The 21190-nt window shown below is 38.8% G+C and overlaps 1 protein-coding gene across 8 annotated transcripts in view; it reads right to left on the bottom strand.

Annotated features, from left to right (window-relative positions):
* Positions 1-21190, bottom strand: part of LOC129718637 (ephrin type-B receptor 1) — a 193826-nt gene that overhangs the window by 28414 nt on the left and 144222 nt on the right. For all 8 annotated transcript variants that reach the window (XM_055669603.1, XM_055669601.1, XM_055669600.1 and 5 more), the window contains exon 4: positions 3330-4636. In XM_055669603.1, the coding sequence (XP_055525578.1) occupies positions 3330-4636 (1307 nt within the window). The remainder of the gene's footprint in view (positions 1-3329; positions 4637-21190) is intronic.

A 21190-nucleotide genomic window follows, 5' to 3' on the forward strand; every position in this document is an offset into this window, starting at 1 on the left:
TATTTTATTCTTACGGATTGAGTTCGATATCATAAATTTCCATTAATGAGGTATAATGGTTATGATTAAAATTAATCCTGGATGAAATTTCAACCTCAAAAAAAATAAATGAAAAAAATGCTATCGCTTTTTTCACCAAAGTGGCAATTTGCGCAGTTTTGCGCAGCAGCGGACAGTATGCATTTGAAAGCTTACGTTTTTACCTAAATTTGAATGTAGTCACAACCGTGGCAAACTGCGGCAACTAAACTTTTAAGCTACTTTTCTACAAAAAATCACGTTTTTTAAAAATTTGTCTAGTGTCAGGCCTATTATGACCAAATTTTACAATATCTAATGAAAAGGGTTTGTTTTGCACAATATTTACAACAACTTTTTCTTTGACGTCAAAAAAATCCAAGCTATCTTTGAAGCTACTGAGCGTTTCAAAGTAATGTACTTTTTTCAAATAAAAGACAAAAAACGTCAGTTCGCCAAGCTTTGAAAAGTCATAAAAAATCAGATTTCTTGATATTGCGCCCAAATTTTGGATTTAGACACTTGAATGTTATAGCAATAAAGGAAAAATATTATAAAACAGCTAACGAAAAATATTTGTTTTGGCTGATGGCCAGCGATTCCCCACTGTGCGTGGGTGTATTTGGGCCTTCAAGTCGTTCGGAGATCAGGGGTAGCCAGGCGTTGGAAACACTGCTTTAATGTGTTGTTGAACGGTGAGGGGGACAGAGGAGTCGAAAGGAGCAGAATGATGGACAAGCTGTGGATTTACCACCCATGGACGAGGTCAAGAAAGCAGTTGAAGAGCAGAAGGCAGCTGAGAAGTACGGCATTTCCGCAACGCTTTTCGAAGTCGGCAGCGAACAGCTGTATCGTGCCACGCATCGAATCATGCTGAGATAGTTGGAAGGTCTCATATGCCCGATCTACAAAAAAGGCCACCGCCTGGACTGTAGTCATTCTCGGGTGATAACTTTTCTCAATACCGGGTACAAAAATCTCTCCCGAACGCTGCACTACGGACCAAATGTTAACCTTGCGAGAAATCCTCGATAAATTTTGAAAATCCAACTTGCAAAATCACCACCTGTTCATAGAATTCAGAGTAACGTTCGATTCAGTTGAGAGAGTTTCTCGAACATGGTTTTTCAACAAAACTAGTTAGACTGAATCCTCGATGGTTTCATATCAAGCGTCAGAGTAGCCGGTGAAATATCGAACGCTTTCGTGACGTTAGATGATTTGAAGCAGAGTGACAGGCTGCCAAACTTATTGTTCAACAAGGTGCAACCGCATAGTTATGATAAAGTCTCACATGTTCCTAGGTTTAGCGGATGATATCGACATGTAGTCGACGAATTTGCTTACCATGGTACATTGGTGACGAGCGTCATGAAGACGAGTGACATGGAGAAGCAGATAGCGGCCGCAAATGAACCTTCTACGGACACTGTACACTGAAGGTTTCAGTTCAAACATTGGTGGCAAAAATTGGTGGCAAACATGTGGAAAATGGTGTTTAACGCAGACGCATGAACCATGAAGTGTACGTGTCAAGTTGTAAAACACGGCAGGTTACAGTGGGCTGGGCATGTCGTTAGAATGCCGGAGAAACTCAAGGAACGATTTTAGCAGGAATCCCGATGGAGGCCGTCGACTTCGGGGTAGACCTCGCACAGTGCGGCACAGGCTTGTCAGATCTTTGGATTTATTCTGGATCGATAATCGGTCTGTCGCCGTAAAGTGGATTCTAAAATTTATGCAGTTTTTTACGTGCTTTTCTATATTCAACCTTTGAAGTTTACGAGTTTTTTTAACACAGATTTTGTAATTGCTGCGTTCTTTCTTTACGCCAAAAGTAGTGCCAGTATAGTTAAAATTCAAATAGATTATTGAAATATCAACTTTCAAAACTTTTCTTTCTCAAGCTTCTTCATCATAGATTCTAGATTTGAGTGTACTTAAAAATTCATACAGCCTCGTGTTTATTCATTTCCGGATTTCGACATTTACGCGGTTTTATGTGCGGATTTAGAATTTATCGCCACTTTTCTGGCGTCAAAAGCATTTAGGTAGATTCTAAAATTTATGCGTCTTTTAACGTCTTTTTTATGTTCATAATTTGAAATTTACGAGTTTTGATAGTACGAACTTCCAAATTACCGCGATTTTTTTCGCGTCAAAAGTTACTCCAGTGTACCTAAGGGGCCATCCACATACCTCGTGGACAGATTTTTAACGATTTTGACTCCCGCCCTCCCCCTCCGTGGACAACTGCCCATTAAAAAACCCTAAAAAAATTGTATGGACCGTGGACATTAGCCACCCCCCACCCCCCCCCCCAAAATTGTCCACGTGGTATGTGGATGGCCCCTAATTTTAAAAAGAATAGTGAAATTCTACCTTAAAAGACTTTTTTTAAGCTTCTTTATATTAGATCCTTATTTTTGGGGGATTTAAAAAATTCAGCAGCTTGACATAGCTTTTAGTCAAATGAAAAATTTTGAAAATTGAAATTTTTTTCGCACACGAACTTCGAAATTGAGTTACGCTGTTTTGCACAGATTTAAAAAAAGCGCGATTTTTTTTCGCGGCAAAAGGAAATCCAGTGTACTCAAAATATAAAAGATTATCAAAATTTAGAAGATTTCAAAAATTTAACCTCTAAAGAGTTTATTTATTTCATATTTTTTCATAATGGATTCTAGAGTACCGTGGATTTTCGAATTTATGCAGTTTCCAGGTGTTCTATTGTAGATTTTGAAATTTACATCAATTTTTACACGCGAATTTTATGCAACTTTTCACCCATTTTTTGTGGATTTCAGAGTTTACGAGGTTTTTGACATACGTATTTCGAAATTTACGTGGTTTTCTGTGTAGGTTTTGAAACAAACGTAGCAATTTTCGAATTTGATGTATTTTTGCAGCAATCAGAGCTCCAGTGTAGTTAAAATTCAATAAAAATTAAATTTGAGGCATTTTTGCAATAATAAGAGCTCCAGTGTAGTTAAAAAATTTTATATTTAAAGTTCCTTATTATGGATTCTAGAGTTAAGTGGATTTCAGGATTTATTTAGCCTTTTATGTGTTATTATGTGGATTTTGGAATTTATGCAGTATTTTACGCAGTTACAGTAACTCCAATGTAGTTAAAATTTAAAGAGTAATAAATTTGACATTTCAGAGGTTTATTTTTATCTCAAGCAATTTCATTCTAGATTCTTTCATTCTTTCAAAGCTCAGTCCTCAAAAGCTGATGTAGTTGTACATTAAAAATAGCTACAAAGGACATCTTCCCCCATCTTAATTCTCCTTGCGATCATACTCACTTCACATTGAAGACCGTACTGAGGATGGCCGACTCCGTAGTGAAAGTAATCTCCGCAAACTCCGTCTTGATGTCGTCCAGATCGGATGATGAGGTTCGAGCCTGGTTGGGTGCTTCCGTCGCGTGATGATAATGGTTTCCGTTGAAACCTCCGCTGCTGTTGTCATAGCCGGCCCCACCACTACCGCCCTGCTGCAATTCGGCGCTGATCAGATAGGACACTCCGTGCTGGGAGTGGATCTGCACCGTATAGGTGGTGACCGGTTCCAGGTTGGTCAGCGTTAGCTTCGTATCGTTGAACGTTTCCGTGGACGGATTGAACACCACGTTAGAGGTGCAGGCGGAACACTTTATCCGAAACACGATGTCACTGCGATACTTCGTGTCCAGCTGCTCATCCACCGCTCGCTGGGGAGCGTTCCACGATAGAATGGCACTGGTTTGGTCAATAAACAGCAGGGTCAGGTTTGTCGGTGGCCCTGGCGGTTTGTAGCATGGCATATGTTTTCCATCCCGCGGATGGCGATAGTGACCACTCAGACAGGGACAAAATGGTGACCCGATTTTGTTGGTTTTCGAATTCAGTGGACAGATCGTGCAAGCTTCTACTTCCGTGGAGCGGAATTTACCCACCGGGCAAACGTTGCACGTCTGCTTTTCATGGTCCGGCTCATAGCCAACCTTGCAACGGCATCCACCACTCAGGATCGTCCACTTGCCGTCTCCTTTACATAGATAGGTTGGCGTCTCATAGGCTTCCGCGTTCTCCACGCAAATGCCCGTCTGCTGCTCGATGATTGTAATTTCCCGTCCAGTCGGGGTCTCATTGAAATGAGCGAAATTCACTGTCACCGCTGGACACGTGATGTAGTACACCTTCACGGCTAGGACACTAATGCAGGCTCCTTGATCGCGGAACGCGAAATAAACACCCTTCTTCGTAACAGCTATACTCTTAACCTCCACATTAATGTCCACGTCCGAGTTCTGATTGAACCGACCTTCGCCGGCAGCAATTCGTCCGATCAGTTTGTAACTTTCCGGCTGCCAAGGGGGTGGCTCCCGGGTTGCAGCGTCAAACTCGTAGAACAACAAACTGAACGTTTCCTTACACGAGAGCGCATTGCCCGGAAACAGCGAGCAATCTCGGATGGTGAAGTGAATCTCAATGTACAACCTATTGGCCGGGCCTCGGTCGATGAACGGTGACCATAGCCAGTTATTGACGTTGTTGTAGGCTACATCGCACACCACGTAGCTGCGCCAGTTGATGCCCTTCACAAAATTGGTGAACGATTCCTCCACCCACTGCAATGAGAAAAGAGAAGAAAAACAATGGAACGTTAGATGGATGTTGCGAAACAAGGAACCAGTCACCCTCCTCCTCCGGTGGCCGGCTAGCGATAAATTATGAGTGACAAGCGATTCGGTGCTAATTAGAATCATTTTTCCTGCTGCCTTCCCTTCTCTCTCAGGCGTTCGCATGTAACGCCTAGATTGATGGGCGTGCAGAGTAAGTAGAGCTACCTCTGACCGGTCGCCTTAGTTGGATAATAATCGATCGAAAACAATTGGATAAGAATCGGATTTTAATTGGTAGCTGTCGTGCCGATAGAGCTTACGCTAGAGCGGTTTACTGGTTCAAGCTACAATGTTGTTTATGAACGTATTTATGCTTGATTCAAACCCACGTTCAACCGACTGTGAGAAGTTATTTCATAAAATTTTGTCCAGGTTGATTGATTCTTGAAACTATGGTCCGTGGCAGTTATGCTACACATTCTTCTACATAAATTCCAGTGAAACTTTGATGATGAAAAAACGTGTGAAAACCTTCATTCTACCACGTCATTTGTAATTTTTAACCCCCATGTTTTTCCCGTCTCCATCAAACGACCTTATAAACCTCAACAACACACGCACAGGTGTCAAAACTGAGGAATTTTGTGACCCGTCTTTGTTTCACATTTGACATAGCGACGAATGACGCTGAGGGCTTGATAGGTTCGCGCCATTCAAATCGTTATCTATTAAAATCTCATAAATGCCCATTAGGAAGTAGCGCGACCGCGTTCCGAATGGATCGTCTTATGAGCCAGATCCACCGGCGGCGGTGGAGGAAACGAGGCAAAGGCTCTTCCCGCTGGCCATCAGGGTGGAAGTGTGATTTCGAAATTTCGAAAGTGCTTGCTGTCCGTCAATCGGTTATGCGGGCAGGGGGTCCCCGTTGTCGGTAAACAATCGTGTGACTGAGTGACATATATGGTTGTGCTCGAATTTACAGCCGGCAGCCGACGGAGAAAGGAACTGGGAACGTTATTATCACCTTAAATGAACCTCTTTAAATTCATTACGGCTTTGGGTGGGTGGCCGCCCGTGGAGTCTGCCTTATCGCTGATTCCGTACATCGGAGAGATCAAGATACTCGGAATCTTTGCTGCGAAGTTCGTCAGTCGCCAATCTTCACTAGGTTGCTTCTTCTATATTTCCATGATCTGCATCAAAATGTACTAAAGATTGCCAGAATAATCGCACCGCAGTACGAGCTACGACCAATCTGGAGACTTGAGCTGTGGTTTGTTCGTGCGTGATAACTCCGTCATCCCTCTATAGGGGGCGCCCGTAGATTCAATAATATATGGAACCTATAAAGCATCAAATTAAAGGCCATAAAATCGGGTAAAATACAAAATCGATAAAAATACATGCTTAATATATTCATTTCAGCCAAGTCAACCTGGCGGTGCACTCTGCCGGGCCGTTGGCGTTTCGGGTCTGGCCCAAAATGGCGTCCCAAACCGTACTCGCGCGGACCATCAACAAGTCAACATTCGTCACCTTTTACGACCCTTTTAGCGACTTTCTCGAGACACTCTTTTTTCGATCTTTTAATGGGTGAAATGATTACACCACACATGAAACTAAAAACCAACAGCGGCGACAGGATCCAACGTACCCGTTCGGGGGCATCATTTGCGGATGGTACCTCCTCTACACGGTTGGGATTTCACTTCGAAAGAAAATAAACGCGATTGGTTTATGTCTCCGTGCGGGATACTGACAGGGTGGGATTCGAATGTCAGATTATGTGCGCGATGTCCGCGGCGGCGTATGTGTGTGCGTGTATGTGTAAACCCGTAGAACCGAAAAGGAAAATGCAGCGCACAATAAGAACGACAGGATTGTAACTGTCGATTATTTGCATCATTCGTTTGCGGCTTGCTGTCACTTATGGGGGGAACTGAAAAAAAAACATGGTGAAGCGCTCCAGTCGAGTGACGAACCGCTCGCTGTGGGCTAATTACCCCGTAAATCGGATAGTGAACTTTTCAACAGTGACGATGAGTGTTCCAACCTCTGTGGAATTAACATCGGACACTTTGTTGCAGCCTGGATTGAGTCCTGTCAGAGCCAGTCAAGTGGCTGTATTAAACGGGGTGTACTTTCTAAGGTATCGAGTTCGTTGCTAAACCGGATTAGTTGGCATTGCACACGATTGAGAGATTTTGTCAATGTTTGTACTAATTAGTCATTAGTTTCAGTTAGGAACATCGCAAATCTTTGAAGAAATATTACCACATTTTATCATTACCAAATGGCATTAAAGTTTGTTTTCGCAAGAAACTAGACGCCGACTTTAATAGCAGAATAAGACGTCAATAAAACTGTGGCAATTTTCCGCTCGCCTAAGAGAATAAACTACTGTTCTGCTCTCCCATGGTTTTGCCTCTGGCCCTTGGCCGATTCCATCTAGTTCTTCTAGCTGGCGGCTACGAGTACTTAAGCGCGGTTAAGAGCGGCTGCACTTAGACACTACACGCTAAACATCGCAACCTAATTATGAAGTGGAAATTCACTCACGCGCTAATGACAGCCAAAGAAACTATGATCGTTTTCTTGGCAAGATTTGTCTTGGGGTGTCGGTTTTTTTATTTTTCATTTTACTTCTATTTGTTCTGTGACTCTAATAAAAATTTATGAGCCGCCGATTGTAGAAAATTATTCGAGAAAATTGAAACATATAAAATTGCAAACAGATCTAATAATTGTTTTCAACTAGGGCTCTGCTTTACATGAGTTTATATTAAAGCAATATGGCTACAACAGCAGTTTAATCGAGAGAAACCTGAAAGCATCATATTGAATTTTAAGCAAAAATAAAAATGGGTTCTTTTATTTTCGGCAAAAATCTAATTTCAACCGACTTGACTTTTACAACATCACACTTGACTATCAAAAGGTCATCGTTACTTCTTAACACAATTCTATGTCATAGACAAAATTAGAGCGTTGAGATTTTCTAAAAAACTGATGATGTATAGTTGGCATTTTACATGAAAATAAACGTTTCCAAATGTAAGCCTTAGGGAACAGGATTGATAGTTTCACATTTAACCCATTCCCAGCGGGTGACGCCGATATCATGTACCGATATATTTTTAGGAGCCAACCGGACATCTCTAGAGAATTAGTTTTGAAAAAGTGAAGTTTCCTATATAAAATTGTATAGAAACTTTGAAAATCGGGCGCAAAAATATAGTTCCACCAATCGATCTGAAAAGTTACACGGTTGTTACCCATAAGGAACACGAAAAGTGCACGGGAACGAAAAAATAACACCATCGCTTTTTCCGTATAACCGTGTCCCAGTCTATTGTGTAGTGATGCCATACAACATTGCACTCACTTACAGCGACTCAAAAATCTACCAAAAAATAACTTAAAACTGTCGATGATGTCTCCAAATACTTCAAAAATCTCTCAGCAGAGTTTTGTAATGGTTTCAAAAAAGTTACCTAATCGCCTCATATATGTTTCAAGTAGTTTAAAAAAAGTTACAAACATTATTTTGATTCAGTCAAAATATATAAACAACTACAAGAAAAATACACTAAAGTCGCTTTTTACGCGGGGGATACGTGCCGCGTAAATTCCGGCATCCGCGTAAATTCCGGTATACGCGTAAATTCCGGAATCCGCGTTGAAAAAAACCGCGTAAATTCCGCAACCCGAGGGAAGAAATACCGAAACCCGCGCAAGAAAAAAACCGCGTAAATTCCGGAATCCGCGTAAATTCCGGAATCCGCGTAAAAAAACGCGTAAAAAGTAACCTTCTTTACATCTTTTGATATAAAGGGTGATTTTTTTGCTATTTGGTTTTTCGTGTATTCAGATTTGACAGTTCACACGGGAATTCTGACAGCTGTCAAAGTCTAATGTACTCAGTTTGGTTTACCATTTCACCATGAACAGACTTACATCTGAACAACGCTTACAAATAATCGAATTTTATTACCAAAATCCTCTGTGAAAAATGTTTTTCGCGCATTACGACCATTTTATGGTCGTCATAATCGACCTACTGAGCAAGCTGTTCAAGCTATTGTGATGAAATTTCAAACAAGTTTTACTCTGTTGGACATAAACCCACCAACACGTATACATAGAGTGCGTACAGAAGAAAATATTGCTGCCGTATTAGCCAGTGTAGTGGAAGACCGTGAAATGTCAATTCGACGCCGTTCGCAACAATTGGGCTTGTGCTATTCGACTACATGGAAGATTTTAAGAAAAGATCTCGGTGTAAAGCCTTACAAAAACAGCTCGTACAAGAATTGAAGCCGAACGACTTGCCGCAGCGTCGAATTTTTGGTGAATGGACCTTAGAACAACTTGCCGAAAATCCACTTTTTTACCGAAAAATTGTGTTCGGTGACGAAGCTCATTTCGGTTAAATGGGTATGTTAATAAGCAAAATTGTCGCATTTGGACCGAAGAGCAACCAGAGGTAATACAAGAATCGCCAATGCACCCAGAAAAATGCACGGTTTGGTTCAAAGATGATCAAAATCGCAACGTTACGGTCAATGGCGCTCGCTATCGCGCGATGATTTATGATTTTTTTGCCGGAAATGGAAGAGCTGGGTCTTGTTGACATGTGGTTTCAGCAAGACGGAGCAACGTGCCACACATCGCGCGAATCAATGGACATATTGCGGAATGTGTATGGTGTATCGGTGTATCGGTGAGCAATTCATCTCACGAAATGGACCGGTGAATTGGCCGCCTAGATCATGCGATTTAACACCGCTAGATTATTTTTTGTGGGGCTACGTTAAGTCTCTCGTCTATGCGGATGAGCCAACAACCATTCCAGCCATGGAAGACAACATTGCACACGTTATTCGCGAGATACCAGCCGAAATGCTCGAAAAAGTGACCCAAAATTGGACTTTTTGTATGGACCATTTAAAACGATGCCGTGGCCAACATTTAAATGAAATTATCTTTTAAAAGTAAATGGCATAAACCAATTTCTCGGCTCAAATAAAGATTTCATACAGTTTTGTAATTTTTAACCAAAAACCAAATTCTTAAAAAATCGCCCTTTATAAAAGATAGGAATTTAAAATCTTCGACAAAGGTGGTAGCAAAAACATATGATTCAACTTTTTCAAAGACAATGACTGCCAGTGCCTATTTTACTGTTCTAAAAAAAATCGTAATGTCACTTCTAGGTGGATTAATCGCTGAATCGTCCATTTTAAAAACATCACAATAAAATACATAAAAACTTTTCGAAATAAAGTATATCACCAGAGTCAAATGTGAGGAAGTGATTTATTTAGATTGATTTAGAAACCAGCAAAACAAAACAAAGGCAATGTTTTGACGTAGAATTACGTCTTACGGCAACATATGTAGGGGCACAAATTGAAAAACCGCGTCACGGAAATTATCCAAAGTCGAATGCTTTATACTCAGTCAGTTTCCAACTGAGTTCTTTCATTCGTACAGCAATCGATTGGAAAATAAGCTATGCGTCCAACAAAATACGAAAAAATATGATTTTGTTGTGCTAACTATTACAGTATTGAAAAATGTAAAGCCAGCACAGCCGATAATTGTAATCGATTCGTTGTTGTTTTAGTTTTACTCGCTCTAGACCACAAAGACACGTCTACCTGAAGTTTAACTCTCAGTAGTCACGTATAAAAGCTAGCGGATTTTAGCGTAGCGAAAGCAGACGACTCATTCAATCGCAGTGTTCCACACACAACAGACGGACCAACCGGCAGACTGCACAGCATCGCTGAACATGTCCGGACATGTTAGTAATTTTATCCGGATCTGTCGCGTCTCATTTGCTTCAGCCATTTGGCCACTGCTAAGAGCTGTGAGCAAGCATGGACATTTTCACTCACTAGCAATATTTCATGCAAATGTGTTCTTTGATTCATCAGGTATCGTTCAATTGTTTCCACTCGCGTACAAGTTTTCCATAGAAACGCTGCTGATTTTTTTCGCTTCTAAGAGTTCCGAATACCATAGAAGGAGACTGAATAATTCAAACACGATAGTATTTATTGTATCCAAGTTCACTTGCATTCAACGGTATTGCGAGAATCTTTGAGATATTTTCGCCAGTGCTACAAAACTATGAATCCAAATGAACGTTAGATTGCGTTTAACTGTTTGCTTACCGGAGCAAATAGGTATCATCAATGCTAACGGAAATGGTAGCATGGTGCATTAGCATGTGATATTTGGAATCACTAAGAATAACAGCGGTATATCACGGTGAAAGCACGACGTGGAGTAACTGAATTACGCCTGCAAGCAACCAACATTTGAAAGAATCGCTGTGATCGCTCGAGTGCAATCGTATACGATTCTTTCGTGAAGCACTCGCTATATGTTGCTTGCTCCCCCTTAAGCAGGCAATACTGAAACAAAATCATCAGAGAAAGCTACCATATATTTCTTTGCTATAAGTTGTCTTTTGCATGCGTGAGAATGTGTAACTTTTAATAGCGATGGTTTGCTGGGATTAAAAGCTTATGAATACCAAGTTCAGAAATGATACCCGAATGATTGTTATGCGATACGATTTTTTCCATCCTTGGCTGTGAGTGTACCCGTAGCGTGTGTGTATTATCGTTACGTCTTGTTCGTTTGCTTGTAGTGTGTGCGGAGCGGAGAATAGCAAAAGAACTACAACCATCCCGTGTCATCGGTAAATGGCAAGCCAAAATCGACGCTTCTCTTCAAGGTTACCAATCAGTTAATTAAAAAAGATACTGCTCTAAATTTCTACGCAATTATTTGTCTATTTATTTCAGTTTTATTATTAATGGTATCGTAATAAATTCTGAATATTTTTTTTCGGCATGTTTGTTGACAACTGGTTCATTAAGAAACAGTTTCAAAAGAATATGAATATCTCAAAAATCTCACTTTTAAAAGGCCTGAATTTGAAAACTTGTTCGAACTTTGAGAAATAACAACCAGGGCTCTACATTTTCGAAACAAAACAATGAAACTGATATACTCGTACTGTCATTTCTATTCGAACAGTTTCATTTTCACTTGATTATTTTCGGCTACTGTCAACGAATCACTTCTTTTTCTCTTTCCCGTCTGTTGTTCATCGGATCGTTTCAAATGAAACTAATGACTATTTCAATCGACGGAGAGACTGACGGAGAGAGAAACTCTTTCCTTTCATTTAGCGTCTCAATTGAAAATAGCACCGCATCGCGTCGTTCGATGGTAGTTTTCTAATACCGCAAGCCATAGTTAGAACGGCAATGGCATCCAATAAATACGTTACGGAAATCTCGATCAATATTTCCTCCATATATATGCTTGAAGTACTGTCTCCGTCAGCGCTCATTGTCATTTTCAATTGAGAATCATCATTTGAGAGTGATGGTGATAATCTCCGCTTCAATTGAAAAGCATTTTTATCAATTTCAAGCTTTTTAGTTGTCAGAATCAAAGCAAGAGCGCTCGACTGGGTGTCATGTGACTTACGAAGTGCTCGAAAATGATACAAAAGCTTTTCAGTTGAAAGCGACGGGTAAAAGCGTCACTATAACCTGATAATTGTCAATGGAAAATGACTTTGTCAGGCTCTAATAACAACTAAAGAAGTTAAGATATTCTAAAAAAAAAAAATTTTTAATTTTTATTTTTTTAAGTGCGAGTGGTCATTAGGGGTAAGCAATAGAATGAGTCGGAGGTGGAATGTGATACGAATATAGATTATGGAACAGTACCACCGCCAGTCCCAGTAGTTTAACTGGTCAAAACACCAGGAATTAGTTTGAAAAGATATAGGGTGTGAGACTACTTCGGCAGGGGTTTTCTTCGTCATATATTTCTCATTAGAATGAAGCAAAAATTAAGACGAAGAAAACCCCGGACGAACTAGACCCACACCCTATTTTTTTTTTTTTTTTTTTGAATGACAAAATTGTTATCTACAACTTTGCGAAAGACATTATGCCAACCAAACATTTAGATACTAGAAATATTTTTCATCAACTAAGTGGAACTCTGTGCACGAACTATGTAATTTATCTTTTTCGAAAATCATTTAAGTTACGTGTTTGAACCTTTGATCGATTGTTTGCACTGCTCACGCATGCATAGACTAGCAATCCGAGAGCAATTTATTAGGTGGAAGCTGAGATTTTTACGCTAAAAATCGCCAAGGAAAAAGAAACCTAACGTTCAAATTGTATGAAAAAAGCTACCGTTCAGATTCACCCTAATTGACACAGGAAATAGTCTCGAAATTTAATTTATGTCAGCACAAAACCCGGGACATCAAGTTGAAGAATTATCTCCTACGTTGAGTTCCTCTAAAAGTATTATCCAAAAGTATTGGTAATATTTCCAAAATAAAAATACTCTCCAATTCTATAGAAGTACAGCTCTGTTTTATTCTCACAAAATAGACTGTCGCAATGTATTTTTTTCGCTTTTTAATAATTTATTTAATTTTTATTTTGTGATGAATCGTAATTTTTCTTATTCTTTTTATCAGTAACAAATAATGCATGTGAAATTATTCATTATTTTTCGCACTGAATCCTCATTAACATGCATGAAATGTAGAAATGCCCAATAAATTTACTAACACTTTTTTTTTAATTTTTTTAAAGGGGGGATTTGTTAGTAGCTTAAATATTTATGATAAATATTAGTAAATAATGAGTATGTGTGTCCAATCACAAATGGTGACTTCTCAACACTGTTAGAAATTTGTAATTTTAATTGTTAGGATTTGTTTGCTTTCGCAATTAGGACTTATCATTCTTAGGGATTTAAACCTACTTGTCAGAAAAGGGGAAGTAAACTTACAACTAACTTAATTGCTAACTTATTGGCTATAAAGAGAGCTTATCGTAGCAATTGAGGATTGGATTGATTTTGTCGAAAATTGTTAATAATTTTATTTGACATAGCTTCTAATGGTTCAACACCAGTAATTTTATGTAATTCGAGTGTACCAAACCAAGGAGGATGCTTCAAAATCATTTTCAGAATTTTATTCTGAATCCTTTGGAGCGTTTTCTTCCTTGTTGAACAGCAACTTGACCAGATCGGTACAGCATAAAGCATTGCTGGTCTAAAAATTTGTTTGTAAATCAAAAGTTTGTTCATTAAACAAAGTTTAGAATTCCTGTTAATGAGAGGATATAAACATCTCGTATATTTGATGCACTTGGCTTGTATACTCTCAATGTGCTCTTTGAAAATAAGTTTTTTATCATAAATTAGTCCCAAGTACGTAACCTTGTCGGACCAACTTAAAATAACCCCATTCATCTTGACAACGTGATTATTGTTTGGCTTATCATTTGAGTTTTAAAAGCATTGGGAGAGATTTTCCACTTTTGCAAGTATGAAGAAAAAATATCTAAACTTTTCTGCAATCGACTGCATATGACACGAAGACTTTTTCCTTTTACGGAACAGGACTGGACCCAAGACTGAACCTTGAGGTACACCTGCTCTGACAGGAAATCTATCAGATTTTGAATTCTGATAGACAACCTGCAGAGTTCGATCAGTAAGATAATTTTTTAAAATTTTGATTAGGAAAATTGGAAAATTAAGTTTGCAATTTCGCAATCAAACCTTTATGCCAAACACTGTCGAATGCTTTTTCTATGTCTAAAAGAGCAGCTCCAGTGGAATAACCTTCAGATTTGTTAGCTAGTATCATATTAGTAACTCTGAGCAATTGATGAGTTGTGGAATGCCCATGGCGAAATCCAAACTGTTCATTTGCAAAAATTGAATTTTCGTTGATGTGTGACATCATTCTGTTAAGAATAATTCTCTCAAACAGTTTACTTATTGAAGAAAGCAAACTGATTGGTCGATAACTTGAAACTTCAGCTGGGTTCTTATCCGATTTTAAAATTGGAGTAATTTTTGCATTTTTCCATAATTTGGGAAAATATGCAATTTTGAAGCAGCAATTGAAAATTTTCACTAAAAATTCCATTGTGCTCTCAGGGAGATGTTTGATTAGTATATTAAAGATTCCATCGTCACCAGGTGCTTTCATATTTTTGAAATTTTTAATAATTGATTTAATCTCATTCAAGTTAGTTTCAATTATTTCTGCAGGTAAAAAAATCGGGGAAGAAATTAAATCAAACTGACGTGTGACTTCATTTTCAATTGGACTCACAAAATTCAAATTTGAGTTATGAACACTCTCAAACTGCTGAGCAAGTCTTTGAGCCTTTTGTTCATTGGATACAAGAAAACGTTCACCATCTTTTAAAACTGGAATAGGCTTTGAAGGTTTCTTCAGAATCTTCGACAGCTCCAAAAAAGGTTTGGAATATGGTTTCAATTTTTCAACTTTAGTCTCAAAATTTTGATTTCTCAGAAGAGTAAATCTATGTTTAATCTCTTTCTGTAAATCTTCATAAATAGTTTTAAAAACAGGGTCACGAGAACGTTGATATTGACGTCTGCGGACATTTTTCAAACGAATTAGAAGTTGACGATTTTCGTCAATTATTGGTGAATCAAATTTCATTTGAGCCTTTGGAACAGAATAATTCCTGGCATCAACAATTGCACATTTTAATGCTTCCAAAGCGGAATCAATATTCACTTCGTTTTGCAAGTCAAGCTCATTATTGAAATTTCTCTCAATATGAGTTTTGTATCTTTCCCAATTAGCCTTGTTATAATTAAAAACAGAGCTCATAGGGTTTAGAACTGATTCATGTGATAAAGAAAAAGTTATTGGAAGATGGTCAGAATCAAAGTCAGCATGTGTGATCAAATCACTACATACAAGACTTTGATCTGTAAGCACCAAATCAATTGTTGAAGGGTTTCTTACAGAAGAAAAGCATGTAGGACTATTCGGAGACAAAATAGAATAGTATCCTGAAGAACAATCATTGAATAAAATTTTGCCATTGGAATTACTTTGAGAATTATTCCATGAACGATGTTTAGCGTTAAAATCGCCGATTATAAAAAATTTCGAACGATTTCTGGTGAGTTTTTGTAAATCACCTTTAAAATAATTTTTGTGCTCGCGTGTGCATTGAAATGGTAAATATGCTGCGGCAATAAATAAAATCCCAAGTTCAGTTTGAACTTCAATTCCCAAAGTTTCAATAACTTTCGTCTCAAGATGGGGAAGAGCACGATGTTTGATTCGGCGATGAATAACAATTGCAACTCCACCGCCGGAACCCTGAATCCTATCATATCTATGAACCACGTAATTGGGATCATATTTTAATTTTATGTTAGATTTCAAAAATGTTTCAGTAATAATTGCAATATGCACATTATTTACTGTTAAGAAAATTGAAAAGCTCATTCTCATTGGCCTTCAATGAGCGAGCATTCCAATTTAATATTTTAATTGTTTTATTTAAAATCATTGCTAAATTTTAAATTAAAAACAATTTTAATAGTAAAATTAATTAATAGTAAAGTTAATAGTTTAATAGTAAAGCTCATTCTCATTGGCCTTCAATGAGCGAGCATTCCAATTTAATATTTTAATTGTTTTATTTAAAATCATTGCTAAATTTTAAATTAGAAACAATTTTAATAGTAAAATTTGTGCCTATTTGAATGGCTTCAAACATTGATTTTGCCTGCAACATGGCGTTCATAAGATCGAACATTGCCTGTTGCAAAAAAGAAAGTTTACCTGCCGTAATAGGCCCCAGGCAGTTGACATTAGAAAAAATATTTTCGGCAGCAATATTAGCTGGAGTAATAGGTGTACAATTATTTTCTAGCGTGTTTTGCTTACCCATATTAACGGTCATTTTCGAACTACCAACACTAGGCGGTATAATGTTCGAACTACCTGTAACCTGTGCATAAGTTAAACGGGTATGCAAAGGAGTAGGTCAACTATGCGTCACTGGTACGCTTGGAGAATTTTGTTTTGAATTTTGTTTACCTTGCCTTGCCTTAACAATTGCTAAGCGGGCTGGGCATTGATAAAAATTCGACATATGGTTGCCGTTACAATTCGCACAGCGAAAATTTTTACTCTCTTTCACAGGACATGTGTCCTTTTTGTGAGAAGAGTCTCCACAAATGAGGCATTTTTGGTCCATGTTACCAAACTTTGAATCATGGCCATAACGTTGGCAAACACGGCATTGGGTGATATGCTTTTCACCTCCGCCAAACTTTCGATATAATTCCCATTTTACACGCACGTTATATAAATCATGTGCTTTTTCAAAAAAAATTAAGTTATTAACCTCACTGCGGTTAAAATGAATTAAATAATTTACAAGGGAAATTCCAGTTCGCTGACTGTTTTCGCCTCGTGATTTTTGTTTCATCAGAATTACTTGGGTAGGGGCTATACCAAGTAATTCTGTCAAAGTAATTTTGATCTCATCAACGGTTTGATCGTTGGTGAGACCTTTTAATACGACCTTGAACGGCTTGGCGCTCTTCGTATCATATGTAAAAAACTTATACATCTTTTCAGTTAAATACTGAATAAGACGATTCCAATCTGTCAATGTTTGGGCCAGTAAACGGCATTCGCCTCTTCGGCCAATTTGATAAGTAACTTTGACGTCGGAGAGAAACGTAGAAAGTTCTCTTTTAAAAATATTAAATTCAGAAGCAATAGTTACCACAATAGGTGGAACTTTCTCCTTTTTTACAGAAATTTCACTTTGAATAGTTTTACTTTCGAACATTTCAATTTCGTCGGCTTCTTGCTCAGGCAGAATATCATATAAATTTTCACTGCATAAGCTAGTTTCAGAAAGAGATGCCTCTCTTTTCCTCCCCGTAGCGATGCGTGGTTTCTTTTTTCGTCCTGCCATTTCAGGTGATACGAAAAAAGTTCAAAAATAATATCAAATTGCAAGTATTGAGAAAGAAAGAAATAGGTAGTCTTGAGAAAGACTGATGTAAGTTAACTGCCAGGTAATCTTTAAAAGACACACGGACAAAACACAAACTTTGAAGCTATAGGCAGTCAAAGACCAGTCCACAAGCAACCGAAAATACGTCTGATCTGTCGGGCAGCTCAAGACGCACTGAATTACACTTAAGTAACTCTGTTTCAAGGTATTTAATCATATTCATGTAGATTCTCATATTTAAACATTATTTTAGAATTTTCCAAAAATTGCAGCATTCACATCCGATAAATTAGTGGAAATTAAAAATACAACAAAAATTATGGTAAATCAGAGCTTTTCTAATCGCGACGACAAATTTGAATGATCACTATGAATCATAGTGCAATGTCAATTGGATGTTAATCACGATATATTTTTAAGCGTTATTCGAAAAAGGAACATATTTGGTCTCTGTCGGAACTGCTTTCCATCCCATTTCATAAGTGAAGTTAATCAGACGTCAATAATTGAATTGGAGTGAGTTTTAGCCGTATTTAGTCAATTCTGTTTTCCAAAAGACTTGTTTATTGTTGAACAATAACTCGAGCAAGTTAATACTGCATAAAGCATGCTTGGCACAAACATAAGTTTACAAACGACAATTAATTTTCGAACGATGTCTTAAATCTCTATTTAAGGGAAAATAAAAACATTTTATTTCACTCGTTCACTCTAAATATGGTTCTGAAAAATCTCCCCTGAGATCCGCGCTCCCACTTTCAAGATCCCGCGACTCACACCGATTGTAATCAATAGCGGCAATTCCGGTCAGCAATTCTCTGGTTCCACTAGCTCTTCCATTCTTGCCCATTGCCTTTCCAGCGTCTCGGTCACCTAATGAAGTTTCCCGTTTTTCCCGCACCGAGCAGAACATCGCAACGAGCATAATTGTGCATATCGAATCCAAACAGACAGACGTTCGTTCATGTTCGGGCCTCTCTCTTGTAGCTTGATAAAAGTTTTAATTTTCCCCGAAAATTTTTAATGACCATCCTGTGTAGCACATTTGAGGTTACAATCAACTTCGGCGCCAATAAAAAGGTGCTGCGTAGTAAACCCCACCAGGAAAAAGAAAGCCCATTTCCATTCACACGGGTCTTAGGGTCTGTTCCTGCTCTCTCTGGGGTTCTCCTTCCCGCCTGGGGTTCGTGGTAGCAGAGACTGTTCCGGAGTTGTTGTTTTTTATTGCATGTTAAATGCTTGTGTCCCACATTTTCGGTTTTTTTTTCCTCTTTCAAAACTGGCAGCAGCCAGTTAGCCAAGAGTCCATTGTGATCCATCACCTATCAAAACCTATCGCACTGTGTGCCGATTTTGAATGCCTGCCTATGTTTCAGAGCCAGGCCTGACCGGGCTAAGGCGTTTCACTCGAGCTGCACTTTGCCACGGTAGATTTTCGCATTTAGATAAAATTATCAGGTCTATTCTTCGAAGCGCTTATTTGGTCTTTTTTTTGGGCTGCTGATAGTTTGGTTCGTATTTACTTACGAGTGGCGTCTGTTGAGTCCAAAGACAGGCTGGCTGCCTTTTGGGTGAATCGATTCTCTCGCTTCTCCAATTGCTACAAGATAAACTTTACGACAACGTCGTCGATCAGCCCCGGATTACGGTTTTTAAAATTACCGATTATACTCTTAATTTTTCACACCTGCGCCGCCCTCTCATCCTCCTGCTACAGCCTCACGGTTTGCTTTTTGTGTTAACTCTACCCACTGGAGAACCCCGCGAAGAAAGCGACAAACAACAGGTTTCTTACTTGCGAGAGATGTCTTGAGAAAATTGCCAAACCTTTGGACAGCCCATCCCCAGAAGCCGTTTGTTGTGGGTAAAGCGGAAAACAGCCACCCTCCTCCCCTACACCGCGATGGGTGCCGCGCCCCGTCGCGCTGCCGTTCGCTCAAACATTGTTGCATCAAAACGTCGGTCTGTCGGTCGGTTGGTTTTGAATTAAACAGCCGAAAGGAGTGTGCCAGTAAGATGGTCCGCTATGCGATGCAGCTAATCTTCGATGCGCTGCTGTCTTCGAAAGAGAAAAGAAGCAAAGGAAAAAAACCGCCGATACTGGACCAGCTTCGCTCTTAAAATTGCAGCAAATACCCCTCCCGGGCACACGCCGAGCCGGAATGACTTGCACCCCGTAAGTTCAACGGTCAGACATTCAGTGAATTTTGCTGATAAAGATTTTTTTTTTTTGCTAAAGCTCTCTCGAAACACAAGGTTTAATCAGCAGACAAATAAGTAGCGGGGCGATCGATTTTATGCTTGCCGATGGGGTGAGATTCGAGTTTATGGAGGTTCTGAACCCGAAACTAGCGCACAGCTAGTTGTATTGACCCGTGCAACGGAATTGTGCTTTTGAAAGATTTGGACTGGAAAAAAATAACTTTAACAGGCGGGTGATTTGCATGGGTCACTTAACATTAACGGCGACATTGGATTTTGAAGAACTGAAAGAGCTCATTTTTTCAGGCATTTTTGCTGTATGTTCTAAAAACCCACAAATAATTTTGGAGATAATGGATTGTGAATTCATAAATGAAATATTATTAAGTTGGTCCGAAAAGTCGAATAATCGTCGTTATTTTGTTCAACATTTTGCTTCCAAACTTTGTAATTCTGTGTCATGTTTTTGTCATTTGTGAGTAATTTTTGTTATTGTTGCGTAACTTTAGTATTTTTCTTGTGTCATTATTATGTATTTTCATGTCATTTTGTATTGTTCTAAACTGTTAATTTTGTAATCTTTATAACTAATTTTGCTAGCTTCCTAAAGAACATCCCTTCAATTTTTTTCACATTATCAATATGATCCGAAGATAATCCCAAACTTTGATTTATGTCCGTATGAACAACTATTACATTAAACGTAACTTTTCTGCAATTTAAATTTTTACTATCTAACTATTATTATTTTTATACACATGAATTTTCATAGAATGAAATAACTATCCCCAACGTTTTATTATTACATGGTGAAAATCAAAGAAAATTTTCATGGTTAAAAATCCCATGGTTCCATGTGATTGGCTTATTTCCCTAACACAGACATTTAAAAGGTAGTCGAAAATGATATACTACAGTGAGCGGATCAGAGCGGTTTCGCTCACTAAGGTAAACTAGTTCTTTTGAACCGCTCACTCACTTCTTTCATTCTGCGTTTTTTTTTGATTCAGTGTAGTATGTCAATTAGACACCGCAAGCAAGAGCTAGGCAAGCTTGGTTTCGCTCATTTGGTCTTTGAATGCTCATTAGGCTATATTTTGTCAAGGAGGCAGAATTCGAACAAGTCATATACACTTGTAGAGATACTCTATCTCCACAATTTCTCCAAACATCGTATTGTTGAAATTGCGATAGATGCAGCGTAAAAGTCAGGCCAACCTTGTAAAACCGGGAGAGCGCTCTTTTGGTTCATTAGGCAGACAGTATGTGCAGTACGGAAAGCGAAAAATAAGCGAACTGGAAATATGATACAGATTTGGAAAAATAAACCGCATCCCGACGGGACTCGAACCCGCAATCTCCCTGTCTCCGGCATGGTGTTTTGACCAATTAAACTACGGGGGACGTTGGTACTGTTCCACAATCTATATCATATCACATTCCACTGCCGACTTATTCTATTGCTCATCCCTAA

This window comes from Wyeomyia smithii, chromosome 1 (genome assembly GCF_029784165.1).
Source record: "Wyeomyia smithii strain HCP4-BCI-WySm-NY-G18 chromosome 1, ASM2978416v1, whole genome shotgun sequence".
NCBI lineage: Eukaryota > Metazoa > Arthropoda > Insecta > Diptera > Culicidae > Wyeomyia > Wyeomyia smithii.